A 17,104-nucleotide genomic window follows, 5' to 3' on the forward strand; every position below is an offset into this window, starting at 1 on the left:
TGCATGAAGTCCACGAAGTGATCCTTCATCTCTGGGCATTTGAGTGTGCGAGAGAGCGGTATAAGACAACTGTAGGCTTGCTCTCTGTTATTGGGAATACGTTGATGTGGAGTGCGGAAGGGAAGGGGGGCGGTCCAGCTATTGTAATCATCTTTGTGGAACTCCTTGTCCATTAACTGCAGGAACATTTGGTCCTCTGTAGTAGGTGCAAGTTTGTCATCATCTTCTGTTTTGCTGAGCATGGACTTTCCCATGTTTCCCTCGCTGTTAGACAGAATTGGTTTTTGTGGGGGGATCTGTGAGCAAGAGGCTTGGTTTTGACTGTGGTGGGAGAGTTTCTCTTTTACTTGAATCTTGCTGTGGCATGGACTCAGATAACTTGCACGTCCATTCTCTAAAATGTTTGCCTTGAAGGTATTTACTGACATTTATTGTTTTGGGCACCTCCTAGGCAGACATCACCTACTATAACCCATCCTAGGTCCAACCTCTGAGCATAGGGAGTGTCGGGGGGGCTGTTGCACTGCTCTCGTACCTTATGCACTTGGATATCTCTCCTGAGGAGGAGGAGAATCTCTGCAGTCGGGTCAAGGCTGGGGATCTTGGCAGCCACAGACTTCAAGTGAGTATGATGTTGTGTAAATTCTGGAGTAGGGATCTCAGAACGGTTATCTGGCATCAGGTTGCACTTTGAAAGGCTGGTAATGGCTCACATCAACACCATTATCCCAGAAACCCTAGACCCACTCCAATTTGCATACCACCCCAACATATTCACAGATGATGCAATCTCGATTGCTCAGCGTTCAACACCATAGTGCCCTCAAAGCTCATCACTAAGCTAAGGACCCTGGGACTAAACACCTCCATCTGCAACTGTGGTGCCAGGATAACAACCTCTCCCTCAACGTGACCAAGACAAAGGAGATGACTGTGGACTACAGGAAAAGGAGGAATGAGCACGCCCCCATTCTCATCGATGGGGCTGTAGTGGAGCAGGTTGAGAGCTTCAAGTTCCTTGGTGTCCACATCACCAACAAACTATCATGGTCCAAACACACCAAGATAGTCATGAAGAGGGCACGACAAAGCCTATTCACCCTCAGGAGACTGAACTTTTTTGGCATGGGTCCTCAGATCCTCAAAATGTTATACAGCTGCACCATCGAGAGCATCCTGATTGGTTGCATCACCACCTGGTATGGCAACTGCTTGGCATCCGACCGCAAGGCACTGCAGAGGGTAGTGTGTATGGCCCAGTACATCACTGGGGCCAAGCTTCCTGCCATCCAGGACCTCTATAACAGGCGGTGTCAGAGGAAGGCCCTAAAAATTGCCAAAGACTCCAGCCACCCTAGTCATGGACTGTTCTCTCTGCTACCGCACAGCATGCGGTACCAGAGCACCAAGTCTAGGTCCAAAAGGCTTCTTAACAGCTTCTACCCCCAAGCCATAAGACTCTTGAACAGCTAATCAAATGGCTACCTGGACTATTTGCATTGTCCCACCCCCACCCCCTCTTTTTACGCTGCTGCTACTCTCTGTTTATTATCTATGCATAGTCACTTTACCTCTACCCACATGTACATATTACCTAAATTACCTTGACTACCTCAGACTGCCCATCTTAATCTTTTCTTTTTATTGACCAGTCTGAGATATGGGTTTTTCTTTGCAACTCTGCCTAGAAGGTCAGCATCACGGAGTCGCCTCTTCACTGTTGACATTGAGACTGGTGTTTTGCGGGTACTATTTAATGAAGCTGCCAGTTGAGGACCTGTGAGGCGCCTGTTTCTCAGACACAAATGTATTTGCCCTCTTCCTCAGTTGTGCACTGGGGCCTCCCACTCCTATTTCTATTGTGGTTAGAGCCAATTTGCGCTGTTCTGTGAAGGGAATAGTACACAGCGTTGTACGAGATCTTCAGTTTCTTGGAAATTTCTCACATGGAATAGCCTTCATTTCTCAGAACAAGAATAGACTGACGAGTTTCAGAAGAAAGTTATTTGTTTCTGGCCATTTTGAGCCTGTAATCGATCCCACAATTGCTGATGCTCCAGATACTCAACTAGTCTCAAGAAGGCCAGTTTTATTGCCTCTTTAATCAGCACAAATGTTTTCAGCTGTGCTAACATAATTGCAAAATGGTTTTCTAATGATCAATTAGCCTTTTAAAATGATAAACTTGGATTAGCAAACACAACGTGCCATTGGAACACAGGACAGATGGTTCTGATAAATGGCCTCTGATAATGGGCCTCTGTATTCCATTAAAAATCAGCCGCTTCTAGCTACAATAGCCATTTACAACATTAACAATGTCTACACTGTATTTCTGATCAATTTGATGTTATTTTATGGACAAAAAAATTGCTTTTCTTTCAAAAACAAGGACATTTCTATTGACCCCAAACTTTCAAACGATAGTGCACTTGCATGGATGTTGAGAAATACACAAATCCTGGTAAGCGCTTCCTGGTACTATTTAATTCTCACCATTGATGTCCATGGTACGGACTGGTTGAATTGCTGGTTATTGAAGCTCATTGTTGAAAAATTTATAATATTGGATAGTAGAAGCAAGTCACACGTCTAGTCTTGTCTTGGGGTTGTTGTCACCAAAACTGAGTTCCAAATCAATATTGCTTATCAACAGTGCCTGTCAACCAAACAGTCTAACATTCTACATTCTATTATTAAACTGGTTGTTTGGATCCTGGATGCTGATTGGACAAGCAGCGGTCCAAGCTGGGCTGTATTGGCAGTCATCGGCACACTATGCATGCTAACAGTTCCATCTGAAAATTATCACTGCGCCTCCATAAGAATATCATGTTCATGTTGCTGTCTGAATCATCTCTTGAATTTATCTCAACTTGCACATTATCTTACCTTGCTTCCAACCTAGCATTTAGTTTGGTAGAGCGGGGGTTAGTATAAGCTGTATGCCTGTCTGAACTCGGAAACAATGTTTCACTTTTTAATTTCAATCTCTGTACAATACATAGAGAGTGAAAGGTGTCCAGACGAGATGAGACAATTTTTTCTGAGCCAGGCAAAATCGCACATCAACGTCATTATCATGGACATATCCAAGTAAATGCTATTGGTCGGGCCGAACAACGGCATTTACCTGTGACTGTATTCATGATACAGCACTGCCTCTTGTACCTTATTGCTTAAGTATACAACTGGTGTGACTAATCCTGAATGCTGAATGTTTAAAATCGCATTCCAGCCGGTGTCTATTCCACAAGTTACCACTGGCTAAAGCTATGACGTTGAAATGCCTTTTTACTCTGTTCCATCTGACTGCGCAATCCACTGTCTCATCAGCCCAGCCAGGCAATATATAAACTTGATCTCCACTATAAAAAGCATCTAGACATTATCTTCCATTTCTTTTAGACTAGCATTTGTTTTTCAACAGCAGAAATGTGTATAAACCTTGCTCTCTGTCTCTCCGACATTTGCAACATTGTTTCAATATTGAAATTCGATCTCCTGCTGTCCCATAGTAATGAACGTGTTGTGAGTCGGGATGAGACAGACAGGCAGACAGACAGCTTTTCTCAGCCAGTCTAAATCATAAATCAGCTGGCATAATTTTTCAATAGAAAACAGGTAAAAATAAACGAAATGCAGCTAGTTTGCAGTCTTTCCAGCTTCAGTTTGAAGTGATTGTGTAAGCTGTGTTGTTGGCTAGTTCCGCTGAACAACAGTGTCCTGACGAGAGAGCACATTTTCTATGCCAGGCGAAATTGCGCATCATTAGCTCATTGTTATGGAATTATCCAAATAAATGTCACTAGAAAACAGTTTAAACAAACGCAAATGCAGCTATTTTACTGTTATTCTGGCTGCACTGTTTGACATGCCTGAAAGGTTAGCCTTAGTTGGCTAGCTAGCAAGCAAGGGATAAGAACGTTGCCAGCCAGTATGGCAATGGAACATTAAGAACAAACGACTGGGTCGCGTCCATAGATACAGAACAAAAAGACTTAACAACTGGGTCGCGTCTCTGGCAACCGAACTGATAGAATGAACGACCAGCCAGCTTGGGTAGCAACCTTTATCTCATGGAAGGATGAAATAGTATGAATAAATTCATCAAAGTAACGTTTTTATGAAAATATGCCAATCAATTGTCATGGAAATTACCACCATGGACATCTGAAGTCAATGTTAAATGAACCATTCTTTATTATCAGCAAGCTGGAGAGGTTCCAACAAACTTAATGCACCATAGTACACGTCGGTCGGGAGCTCCGTCAGGGCAGTCCCGTTAATTCTCTTATATACTGCTAACACAGAAAAGTTATATTTCCATGATTTACATTATTAATTATTCATAATTAATTCATCATTAACGTTTGGTTCATGCATGTGACCGACCAATACCTCACGAGGCTTCTTCTCTCCAAGCTGAGACCTTGAAACTGAGACACCCCTTTCGGTTCTCAAAGCAATGTTCTGGGCGTACTGGCAAATTGCTTATACTGATAGTGAGGATTCCTCCCATGCACAATCAATTAGTCACTTGCATGAACCCAGTCGAATTGGTTATCAGAAAAGCACAAGAATAAAATGTTCCTTCACATTCCCTCCTCTTATCAGTCTGTGATAATTATTGTAAATTTTTTAGGTAAGCATTACATTATAGCTTCTATCAAAAGGAGGTTATTCTATTAAAGTAAGTGAAATCAACACATAAAACCAGACACTTCATCCTTTCAAACCCTTCACTCTGGGTTGTACAATCTAAAATACACACAAGGGACCTGTAGACTCAGATTGTTAACTATAAAACCATTGCAGTAGAATGTTGTAACTTAAGACCTTCACTTCATACAGTTACACATATGCTTCATTACACTATTTCATTTATTGATTCTGGCAATGACATTTCAGCTGTTGCTTTTGTTGCAAGTGGCATGTTAATGATAGATTGGTATCTCTGTCAAATTACTATACATTTCACAGTGTGCAGACCTCCACAATCAATCTGATACCCCGACTAAACAATTTTGGATAAGCCTACATCAATTACGGGCACGGTTGACCACCCCCCTCCCTCCCGGCACTCATTCTTCTGATGTTTCTTCATTTTCTTCTTCAGATAGTGTTTCAGTTCATCCTCCCAGTGGCACATGTTCAAAGTGGATGGCCCTTGATAATGTCCCGATTTCAATATCTGGGGAATAATCAGATTTTCCCAAGCAGACGAATCTCTCACCTGAGCCGCCACTGTCCTTTACGGTCCATTATGTCTTGTCCATTTACCTACCAGTTCACCAGCAGCATGAGAGAAGTTTGGACGGGATCTCTCTCCATGCTCACTCCACGTGGACTCATGTCGCACTCCTCAGAGAAAAGGTATGAGAGAAAAGGCAGTTGATAGCTTCAACTGGATGCTGTGAACAGGTTGCTGGCTCAGACTCAGGTTTCAGGTAGAAGTGGTGAAGGACCATAGTGAACGCCATTGTCGCCATTACTTCAGCCAGTTAGAGGGGGTGAGGCTCACACTGTTCTTGGTCGAATTATTCCTTCCGTGCAGCTAGATACCATCTGTGGTCACCTTCGCCATAACCTCGAGAGAGGACAGACCAGAACAACAGTTTAGTTTAGGGCATTTCTGATTCAGGAAATCTGGACAAACTAATTACTGTATGACAAATTATTACTACTACCAATATTCTTAATGCAAATGTCTAAGACAAATGTCAAAGAGAATAACAACACACAGTTGAAACCATTTTTGCAAATTGGCTTATACTCCCCTATCATCTTGGCGATCTCACCGCAGAGTTACAGGGTCAGGGAGTTAGAGGGCTAATCCTTAGGGAGAAATCCCAACCATCCAGCAGACCCAATCTGGTGAGATTTGTATTGAAGCAAGACAAAAACAAAACAACAACAATACACACAAAACAACAACAACAATACACTCTTCTTCCCTTTTGACACATGACTCACATTGTGATTCATGCGTCCCAAAAAAACAACAACACCACTCGTGGGCCGAATCACACATAGGACTATTGATAAATTATATACTTCTTCCTAATTATCAGTGTTTACATATTACATTTAAATCTCACCCAATGTCTCTAGCCTTTCTAGTGAGGGTGATCAGGCCTCACCAGAAAGTCAGGACAGAGGTCACAGAGTGTTTATTTCCCATTTCTTTCCCTGTAACTCAGACTCATTTCAAACATTCCAAACATTTTGTGTACCAGGTACATTGGGTTTTTCAGTACATTTCTTATCAAGAGAATTTACATGTGTGGAACCAAAACTCGGACAATAGATACTTCAGAAAATTTCATTTGTGTGCCCTTTAAGGTGCATCCTTTCTAACCCGTGAAAAACCCACTAAAACCAAAATAAAAAGACCCCACACAATAAATCAAACACAGTATTAAAACCACTCACAAATATTCATAACAAGTGGGTTGTGTGTGGGTGCTGGCGTGTGTGGTAAAACGTAGGGTAGAAACAAACAAAATGGGGAGCTCCCTTAACATTTAGGAGCTCCCTTAACATCCGGATCCGGGTACCTTTAAACTGTATAGTACACAGTCTCAATAACTAAGGCACCTGCCTCAGGAAGCCTTTCAAAGGGAGAGATACAGAATCATTGGTAAACTTAGTCAGTCCTAAAAATTCTTAATCTTAATCGAGTTTACTGCATCTTGGGCAGGAAGTCTTGATAAAACCATGCGTATACAGAATCATACTTCAGACACATCAGATGATACAGTGTCCCGTTAAGTGGAATACGCACTTTCTAAAGTAAACAATTCCAGAGCCCCTTTCTTGTAATCTTATCATTTTGACCTGTTGCATTGACATATGTCCTGTACTGACTGTCCCTGTTACATCAACTAGTAAAAATATGAAACCTGTTGTTTAACAAATCTGCTAGGTCCTTCAAAAAGTTGGTGCTGGCTTATCAGCTCAATATTCGGTACTAAAAACATTTACTTGGATCTACTTCCATTTTTGACACAGTTCCACATAATGGAAACAGATTATTGTTTTAGATGACATTACCTTCATACTTAAATCACTAGTGTTACCCAAACTATAGAATTGAGTAATAATAGGAAATTGTCAAAAATGTATCTTATTCAATTATTCATACCTCTGTCCCAAATGTCCCACTATGTCCCTTACTGCCTTTTTGAGTTCAGTGAGTAGCACTTATTTTCACTGGTGGTTATCTATTTGTCCACAGGAAGCTTATCTCTAACCCAAACACCAGATGGCAGCCTCTAATATAATGTCCCAAGGCCCTCTGTTCGTCATGTGACTTTGTATTGAAAGTTATTGCATTTTTAGAGTGCTATCTGAAAACCAATAATATTACCATTCACTATGTTACTTTCACTAGTCTCCATATCTGTTTCCTTCAACTAGGACTCTCAAGACCCTCCCAATCACTACTGCTAATACACACGGATCACTCTCAAAAAATGTTCTGCTTTTACCCCTATTGTAAGGTTTAAAAACAAAACATAACAAACATGATAACTTTCTCCTTATGGGAAGGCATTGTTTTCATTTTAGTATACCCTAACAATGTTACTCTTAATATGTATTACCAATTTCTGTTGGATATTCACTTTCAGCTTCACACTTATTAAATGTATATTATTTTAAGATTAACATTTATAAAATACATCGTCCAATTCAGAAGGGAAGAGATAAACTTTCTGGGATCAACATGTATTATAACTGGGCTGGCACTGTCGATCAGTCCACTGTAGATGGAGTGCTCTGTCCATAATAAGTCTGGCACCTGAGACTCACACATTATTTGAATATGTTGGTAACACGTTGTATAAAAGTGTTAATGCCGTCGAAGCCGGTGTTTGGAGGATATATTGGCATGGTTTGCCGGCCCTCGACTTTACTTAACCTCTACTGGATGGGTGTCCCGAAATCGGGACAGTTGTTGCTCGATATGGATGAAGTGACTACAATGACGTTGTAAACAAAAGCAAATTTTCACAGACATATACATGTCTTATATGTGCAGAAAGCTTAAATTATTGTTAATCTAACTGCAGTGTCCAATTTACAGTAGCTATTAAAGGGGGAAAGACCGTGCTATTGTTTGTAGATAGTGCATAACAACAAAACACTTTTATCAAGGCAACTGGTTTGATACATTCAAAGTAAATAATGTACTTACATTCAGTAATCTTGCTCTGATTTGTCATCCTGAGGGTCCCAGAGATAAAATGTAGAGTTGTTTTGTTTAATAAAATAAATTGTTATATAACATGATTAATGTTGTATACAGAGTTTTGCCTGAATTCCGACCTATTCAACTTGCAACAAAACATTTTGATATAATATAAATGCTACACCTTGTTTCACCCTGTCAAGTTCTGATTTTCTGCGATCCTCAGATACTCAAGAAGGCAACATAACGTTTTTTTCATAATTTTGCATGAGGTATAGGCTACACAAAATCTATTTGAGCCCACCAAGAACTGACATGATTACGCACCAATGAGGCGGGCGGTGTTCACTTGATTGACTGTATCTTGGTCCAATGACCACCTATCGTTTTGAAACAAAGCTAGCTAGAATGCCAGAGCTGGCATTTACAGGAGAATGAGATGGTCCTTTTTCTGAGGAAAAGCCTGTGTATTCAGCACGCGCACAACACGGTTTAGTGTCCATTGGAAATCTAAACAAGGAAGTGGCGCAAAACGTTACGCACAGCTCGATTTAATAAACAACGTTTTCTGCAAATTTTGAAAGTACAATATGGCTACAAATACTGGACAAGCTAAATCAAAGTCCAAATATACAGATTTGGACGGGATTATAGCAGAAATCGACCGGGAAGTGTCACAGAACCAGTAGATGAGGACTTAGTGAATATAGTTTAGACTGTGCCTGTGTTGGAATTCAGCAGACACTGGAATGGAATGGCTGTCATACATGTAGAGATGCTGATTTAAGAAATATTTGCAGTGGTCTCTTAATTTTTTCCAGAGCTGTACATATATATATTTAAAATAAAATAAAAATCACTTTGTGTGTGGTTTGTGGTGTGTTCACTTATGACATTAGATCAGTGTTGGCTGCTAACTTGGCCCTTATCTTAAATAGTTCACTTCTGTGTTGGGAGGCATTGAATCAACATTCTCGTCACATCTCCTGTTAGTACCTTTTATGTAGGGAAGCTAATGATCCATCATGTATGACATTCCTGGGAGTGTATGTTCTCTATAGTTATGTGCTTGAAAATGTATCAATTTACCAATTCGGCCACTTGGGTACATTTGGGCAAACTCGAGGGACTCCTGGGTGACTTCATACTATATGTTATGTAGCTCCCTCATTCTTGAAGGTATCAGTCTGAAACTTTGCACATACACTGTTTCCCTCTTGTAGACAACATCCAAATTCCATTCAGCTTCCTATCTGAATGTATGGCTTTTCTTTTTCATGTCAAAGATGATGCAACAAAAATATAATTAGAAAACATATGTTTTTTTGTTTGTTTTATCTTTTACCAGATATATTGTGTTATGTCCTTCTACATTAATTTCACATTTCCACAAACTTTACAGTGTTTCTTTTCAAAATGTACCAAGAATATGCATATCCTGGCTTCAGGTCATTTTAGGCGGAAATTGAAAAGAAGGGTCTGATCCTTGAGAGGTTAAGTAAACTTGCTCTTTTCAATTGTGATATCATCATATTCTAAAATGTAACTGTATTCTAATGGGTTTCAAATCAACACTGTTGCTCTGATCAACCAAACATTCTAGATGCCAACATTCTACCAACTTTGCTTTGGTTGACTTTGTATTTTTATTATTTAGAATTGTAATAACAATGGACAACAAACACACACACACACACACACACACACACACACACACACACACACACACACACAGTGCTCAGGGAGATAGAGAGAGAGTGAGGAGGTTTAGAGAGTGATTGAGAGAGAGGAGTTTGAGGCTGTGAGTGGGTTTTCCTGCCTCGATGAGGGCCATGCAGGCTTGATAATGAAGAAACATGAAGTGTGCTGAAAAATGAAAAGAAGGCGCTCGGATTGAACTGTTTATTGGAAGGGGTTTATTTATAGCTGCTGGCAGGACACATTTCACGAGCAGATTTCTTTAGCAGGCAATTTCCACAGTGTAGGCACTGTGCACCTCAAATTGAATTCCCTGTCTCAAAAAATAACGCTGCTGCTGGGTTGTTCCACCAATTAGGCACCTTTTGAATAGTGTAACTTGGTGAAAAAAACATTTTTATTTCATGTAATTTTAACATTCTGTTAAGCTAAATAAATAACATGTTTTCCCATCTTAAGAGGTTAAATTAAAAAATATATTATAATGCCTATTAAGTGATAAAGTAACAGGGTTGACTGTAACAGGGTTGATGACTTCATCTTAAATCATCCATGAATCCCCTTGTAACAGGAACGGAAGCTTGTTTTGTGCCCCCAAAAAAATATTTGTTAAAACATTTCTAGCCTGTGGGTAACAGGGTTGACGTGTTATGCTCGACCCGCTCAGTCTTCCACCACAAAACACCAGAACATTTCCAATAAGAGTAGAACCAGTTCACCTGCTTTTACGCTGATTGATTGATTTGATTATTAAGATGTTGATGTTTTTTTGAAAAAAATATCTAAAAAGGAATAGTTTCACCATATTAAAACTAGTGTTCAGTTCGCGTAACAGGGTTGACCTTAAAATGAGGGACAGGTTGTGATTTTCAAATGAATCACTAATCACATTAAATACAGAATAATCTTCAGAAATGACTTTGTTAAAGCAACAAAATAACTAGGGCTTTACAATGATGGTGAAAACATGGATACATGTTGGGATTAAGTGGGGTAAAATCTTCTTAGAAGGCACAGAGGATGCACAGAGGGACATGTCAGAATGCTGAATTTTGTGGCCACCCCTTCAAATTAGTGCATTTGGCTATTTCAGCCACACCCGTTGCTTACAGGTGTATAAAATTGAGCACACAGCCATGCAATCTCCATAGACAAACATTGAAAATAGACCATTTTGAATTGCTCAGTGAATTTCAACGTGGCACCGTCATAGGGTGCCACCTTTCCAACAAGGCCACACAAGCCACACAAGCTCACGGAACAGGACCGCCGAGTGCTGAAGCGTGTAGAAATTGCCTGTCCTCGGATGCAACACTCACTACCGAGTTCCAAACTGCTTCTGGAAGCAACGTCATCGGGAGCTTCATGAAATGGTTTTCCATGGCCGAGCAGCCACACACAAGCCTAAGATCACCATGCGCAATGCCAAGCGTCGGCTGACGTGGCGTAAAGCTCGCCGCCATTGGACTCTGGAGCAGTGGAATCGCTCTTCACCATCTGGCAGTCCGACTGACAAATCTGTGTTTGGCGGATGCCAGGAGAACACTACCTGCCCCAATGCATAGCGCCAACTGTAAAGTTTAGTGGAGGAGGAATAATAGTATGGGGCTGTTTTTTAATGGTTCAGACTAGGCCCCTTAGTTCCAGTGAAGGGAATTCTTAACGCTACAGCATACAATGGCATTCTAGACGATTCTGTGCTTCCAACTTTGTGGCAAAAGTTTGGGGAAGGCCCTTTCCTGTTTCAGCATGACAGTGCACAAAGTGAGGTCCATACAGAAATGGTTTGTCGAGATCGGTGTGGAAGAACTTGACTGGCCTGCACTGAGCCCTGACCTCAACCCCATCGAACACCTTTGGGATGAATTGGAACGCCGACTGCGAGCCAGGCCTAATTGCCCAACATCAGTGCCCGACCTCACTAATGCTCTTGACGCTGAATGGAAACAAGTCCCCGCAGCAATTTTCCAAAATCTAGTGGAAAGCCTTCCCAGAAGAGTGGACGCTGTTAAAGCAGCAAATGGGGGACCAACTCCTTATTAATGCCCATGATTTTGAAATGAGATGTTCGACAAGCAGGTGTCCACATATTTTTGACCATGTAGTGTATATATAGTTTTCCATGTGGTCTATATTAAAGGGCACTTCATTTACTATAACAGGCCTTTTTAATTAAATATTAGTGCACAATTGCTACTTAAAATATCAAAGGAATGCAAAAGGCACTCATTTCGTGGAACGACCCTGTTGCTGCCACCTGCAAATGCATCATTCAGCCCAGACAAAGCTGGATAGAAGTGATTTGCTTCAGTTTTACCTAAATGGTTTCTACCTTTTTTTACTTCATATAATTTATCTGGAGACTTGGGGCATTTGCTGTTCATCAACATCAAACGATGACTATGATAGCATATCACCTCAGGCTGATAAGGAAGGCTTCATTCCCAACCCATCTTCAAGTCTTTCTTCTTATTTACAGACACATGCGCACACACACGCACACACACACACACACACACACACACACACACACACACACACATATGCAGGCACACACACACGCAGGCACACACACACACACATACACACATACACACACACACACACACACAGCTTCGCTGGTCTCATCTGTCACACTCAATGAGTCAGCAGTAAGAGCAAATCCATTCCAGTGCTACCATGAAGAGGGCTCAGCCTGTGAACAAACTGTCAGTGTGTTTCTCAAAGAGGGCAAACACATTTGTAGGAAGTGTATGACCGTATATATTAGAGGGCTTCACTTGAGACTGTAGCTGCAGGATGCATGGGTGTGCTTTATAACTGTACTCTAGTCTTCACATGGCCTGAGGGTCTAACAGGGATGAGGAGAGAGGCTGCCTTGGTAATTAAGGGAGGATGGATGGGTACACTCCTCTGTGTTTTCAGACCATCCTTCATACAGTGTGTCGCTGGACCTAATGATACTTTGCCTCCTATGCAGGCAATTAGTGCACCGGCTGCCACAAACATGCTCTCATACAGTACATTCAGACAACAGACAACATGTACGCATAGACAGTGATGCACAAGAACACACAGAGAACAGTGCATAGACACACACACTTGTGCACACACACACACACATACTGGTGCCCAGAATTGGCTCAGTGAGTCATCCTAAGCCCAGCACCCAGGAAGGATGCAGAGGAGAGGAAATCGTGCCTCCATATGCTGTGTCATTTCATTTGCTTTGACATTTCATGTCAGAGAAAGATACCCAAAATACAAGAGAAAAATAATCTGTGAACTGCACTCCAAGACTATTATACTGTAGTTTTGTGTTTTTATATGAGTTTTTATTCCTATTAGTTTTAAGATTTTTATTTGAAATTCAGTTTAGTTTCAGTTCGTTTTCAGATCCACTTTACTAGTTTTACTTAGTTTCAGTTTTATCAAAACATTTTTATTTTGTTTTTATATTATTTAGTTTCAGTTTTAGTTTTAGTGTTAGGGACATAAAGTATGTGTGGGAGGGTAGGAGTCATATATGTGTTGTATAGTTTTGGTGTTTTTTGGGATGTCACTTCTTGCCACTGTGGGTCAGGTCATACAGTAGGTTAGGTTAGGTTAGGTTTAAAGGTAGACTCAGCGAGATGACGTAGATGCGAGAAGTAAACAGTAGTTGTGGGCCAATTTCCGCAACAACCAGGACCGTTGAAGTGTGAGGCTTAACTTGTTGTGGCAGCGTGAAGCGCACCGGTGCACCTGAGCAGATACTCTGTGTGACTGTGTGAGAACAAAGTCTTTCATTGTGCTCATCTCAATGGCCGTGTTAGAGCAGATCACTTTTGTCAAGTCGGTGACCATCGTTGGTCACTGCCTTTCAAAGTGTGTTTCATTCTGGGGATAAAAAATGTCTGACTTGCGCCTACATGTCAACTGCATGAACTTTACAAAAATAATTTGATCAACGGTTTTGACTGCAGTCGACTGCAAGTTTCTGCAGTTGCTCTTCACCAACTTCCTCTGCAGGCATTGCATGCATTGTGGGAGGCTCTATTGTCAACCAATCATTAGGGTGTTTTTGTTTGACCCACACGAATGTGACCAAAGAGATGACTGAAACAGGAACCAATTTGCCACAATTTGTGTATACAGTGGATATATACAGGTACCAATAAATGTAATATTTGAGGCTCTCCCTCACTAATTGATTGTACAATGTACACACATAATATTATATTATGATTTCAGTTTGTGAATGTGTGATATCGGTTAGATATGTTTTTTATTTTGACATTATAAAGAAAACATTTTATAAACAATGGCACCACTGCCAAGTTGATCTGAGCCTTGCTGTTGGAAAACCACAATAGTGTCCGACTTTCGGCTGTCACAGATGCACCTACCCCGACTTCACTCCTCGACTTTCGTCTACAGTCGGTTGCTTTAGCCTTACCACTCAAACACGCCCAATATCTGAGGTGCTGCTCATGGCAACGTTATCTCGCTGAGTCTACCTTTAAATTATAAAGTCAATCTCAATATGACCTGCCAGATTCAGAAGCTTGAAATCCACATTAGAAAAAAAAGCTTGAAAGCCCCATTGAAAACCCCATTTGGTTAAATTTCATTCTTCCACCAGAAGACATAGCCGGACAAAAATCTGGTTGTTAATTATTTTTGCATAGTTGCTATGCAAAAGGAGTGGTCAACCGTTCTAAACAAAATGGTTGCTATGCAGGCTCAATAACATTCTTCTCACTTACTAGCTAGCTAGCCAACTTCAGCTAATTCAGTCAAGTCAAACATTGAACCTGGAATGACAGTACACTATAGCTGCATTTTTCTTTGTTGAGCTTTTTTTCTATTGGCATTTACTTGGATATATGTTAATGACGGTGATGCATGATTTCGCCTAGCTCAGAAAAAGTTGTCTCATCTCGTCTGGGTACTGTTCACTCTCTATGTATAGACCCTTTTCCAGTACACGACACACTAACGTCACGCACAGATGCGCACAACTCTTGGCAGCAGTAAGAAAGCCATCGCCATCTGCGCCCATTCAACATAGCCTAGATTTATGTTTTTATTACTTCTAAACAAAACTGACTGCCTTACTTATGATTCAGCACTACACAAATTGGCTTAATTATTTATTTACTAGCTAACTGAATAATAACACAGAATACATACATACTTAATACAATAGAAAAAGGAGATGGCTGGCTCTCTGAACCTAGACAGGTGTTCATCTCACTGTAGAGAGATGGATGCCTGATTAGGTAGGGATTCTACAGTAGCTGGGTGTGCACAGAGCTTACTGACTTGCTAGCCCCTTGTCTTCACATTGGCGACTGACTTCTGTTGTGTCATCATCACCATCATCCCATTCATTCCTGTCTATTTACGGTACAGATAGTAGTGGGAGAAACACCCAGAGGAAATCTATCTTTCCCCTGCCTGCCACTGGCTGCACCACTGTCACACTTTATTACAACACTGCATTATTTATCAGCCAGACACCTTGTCCACAGACACCAATATATCTCCCATATTAGCCATCCACACAGTGGAGATTGCCTGGCTTCCGGTTATGACAGGTCCCCGGTGATGTCATAACAATATATAAAGCTATGTATTTAAACTGTGGCACCATTGACCTTGGGCCATTGGCCACCTGTCAAAACAAACCAATATTTATTAGCTTAATCTGAGTCACTCAATCATTGTCTCTTGTGGCTAGAGAGACCCATTAACTATTTATGATGAGATCTTGCCTCATCAGTGCAGATGTGTTTGCTTGTTGATAATGTGGGTTCTCCCTCCCTCCTGAGATTTAAACATAAGCCCTCACTCTCTGTGATGTCTGTGGCAATGACTGTTCTGTAGTCCTGTGGTATGTCTGACCTGCAGCATCCTAGCCCTGGCCATAATGGCCCTCTCCTGTCCCCTCCCGCCCCTGCAGGATGACGCCCGCCAGCTCTTTTCCCTGTCGGCTGCTGCTGAGGAGCAGGGCATCCTGCCCGATGACCTGTCCAAAGTGATCCGCCGCCTGTGGTCCGACAGCGGGGTGCAGAGCTGCTTCACACGTTCCCGAGAATACCAGCTCAATGACTCAGCGGCATAGTGAGTAGGCATAGTGTGTGGGCTGTTTGCGTGTGTTTTTGTATGTTGGTTTGTTTGTTTGTTTGTTTGTTTTGCTGTAGCAGCAGAGAGCAGTGTGGGAGGGCCATCTTATTTAGGCTATGGTTAGTAATACAGTAAAAGACGCTTTAGAACTTTAGACAACACCCCTACATGAGGATATAATACTCTCTGTGGTTCCCTTTCAGTCGGTCAACTCGGTACGACACAGCTATGGGGAGTTTGCGCGCTAGCGTTCTCTACTGAAGAACGTTAGAATCACGCCTGACAAGGCCAAAGAACTCATTCCTTCAATGCTCTTCACCTTGAGCTTAGCAGAACAATTTCACGCATTCTTTAAAATAAACACGAAATATATCAGGCTTTGCTCCAACTTAACTATCCCACTTAAGGAGGGCATGCTCATCCTTCTGGACATTGTGTGTTAAAGCTTAGTAACTGGTTTCGTGAGTTTGAATTGGGGCTTTGGTTGATCAAGTGTCTTGTCTGCCTGGGCTGAGGAATGCGACAGCTGCCCTAGCTCAACCCGGTTGCTGTGCGCTCTGTCGCTGGCTAAGGGAGGCGACTTGAAGGGAGAGGTCGGCTAGGTCGGTGGGCACTCTCTGCCGCCTGTGCCCTGCCTCGGTCAAGCACCGCTTACCTCTTCCCAGACTTGGTCGATGATCGGGTCTTATGTGGACGGGATCAGGCTAGCTAAACAGCGCTGTATAGCGTGCTAGCCAGGTTAGCTGACTGATCAAGGCGAGTTAGCTAGCGTACTGCCACTGGTGATTCCTGGAGGAATTGTTTGTGTAGCTATCTCATTTAGCATAGTGTTCAGTCATTTGTTTATTCTAAATGGACTGTGCAGCGGTCAGAGAGATTCTCTAGACTGAAGGAAGACGCCACTCGGTTTTCTTCGTCTAGCTCTGTGCTGGCATCAGGCTTGGCTAGTTCTAGCCCGCGGGGGATAATGCCAGGTAGCTGGCTACTGGCTTGGCAAGACTGATAAGTCGCATGTTGGACGTCGGCTAGCATACAGTACTGTGACAACAGTGCCTCCGTCTGTGCCCATAAAAGGGCTGAGCTATGGCGGGCTGTTATGAT

General features: G+C 41.8%; 1 protein-coding gene across 1 annotated transcript in view; it reads left to right on the forward strand.

Moving 5' to 3' along the window:
- The window catches only part of LOC121578386 (guanine nucleotide-binding protein G(i) subunit alpha-2), a 201,988-nt gene that overhangs the window by 146,831 nt on the left and 38,053 nt on the right, over nucleotides 1-17,104 (forward strand). The window contains exon 4 of the mRNA XM_041892743.2: nucleotides 15,840-16,000. Within this exon, the coding sequence (XP_041748677.1) occupies nucleotides 15,840-16,000 (161 nt within the window). The remainder of the gene's footprint in view (nucleotides 1-15,839; nucleotides 16,001-17,104) is intronic.

Source organism: Coregonus clupeaformis, chromosome 12 (genome assembly GCF_020615455.1).
Source record: "Coregonus clupeaformis isolate EN_2021a chromosome 12, ASM2061545v1, whole genome shotgun sequence".
Taxonomy (NCBI): Eukaryota; Metazoa; Chordata; class Actinopteri; order Salmoniformes; family Salmonidae; genus Coregonus; species Coregonus clupeaformis.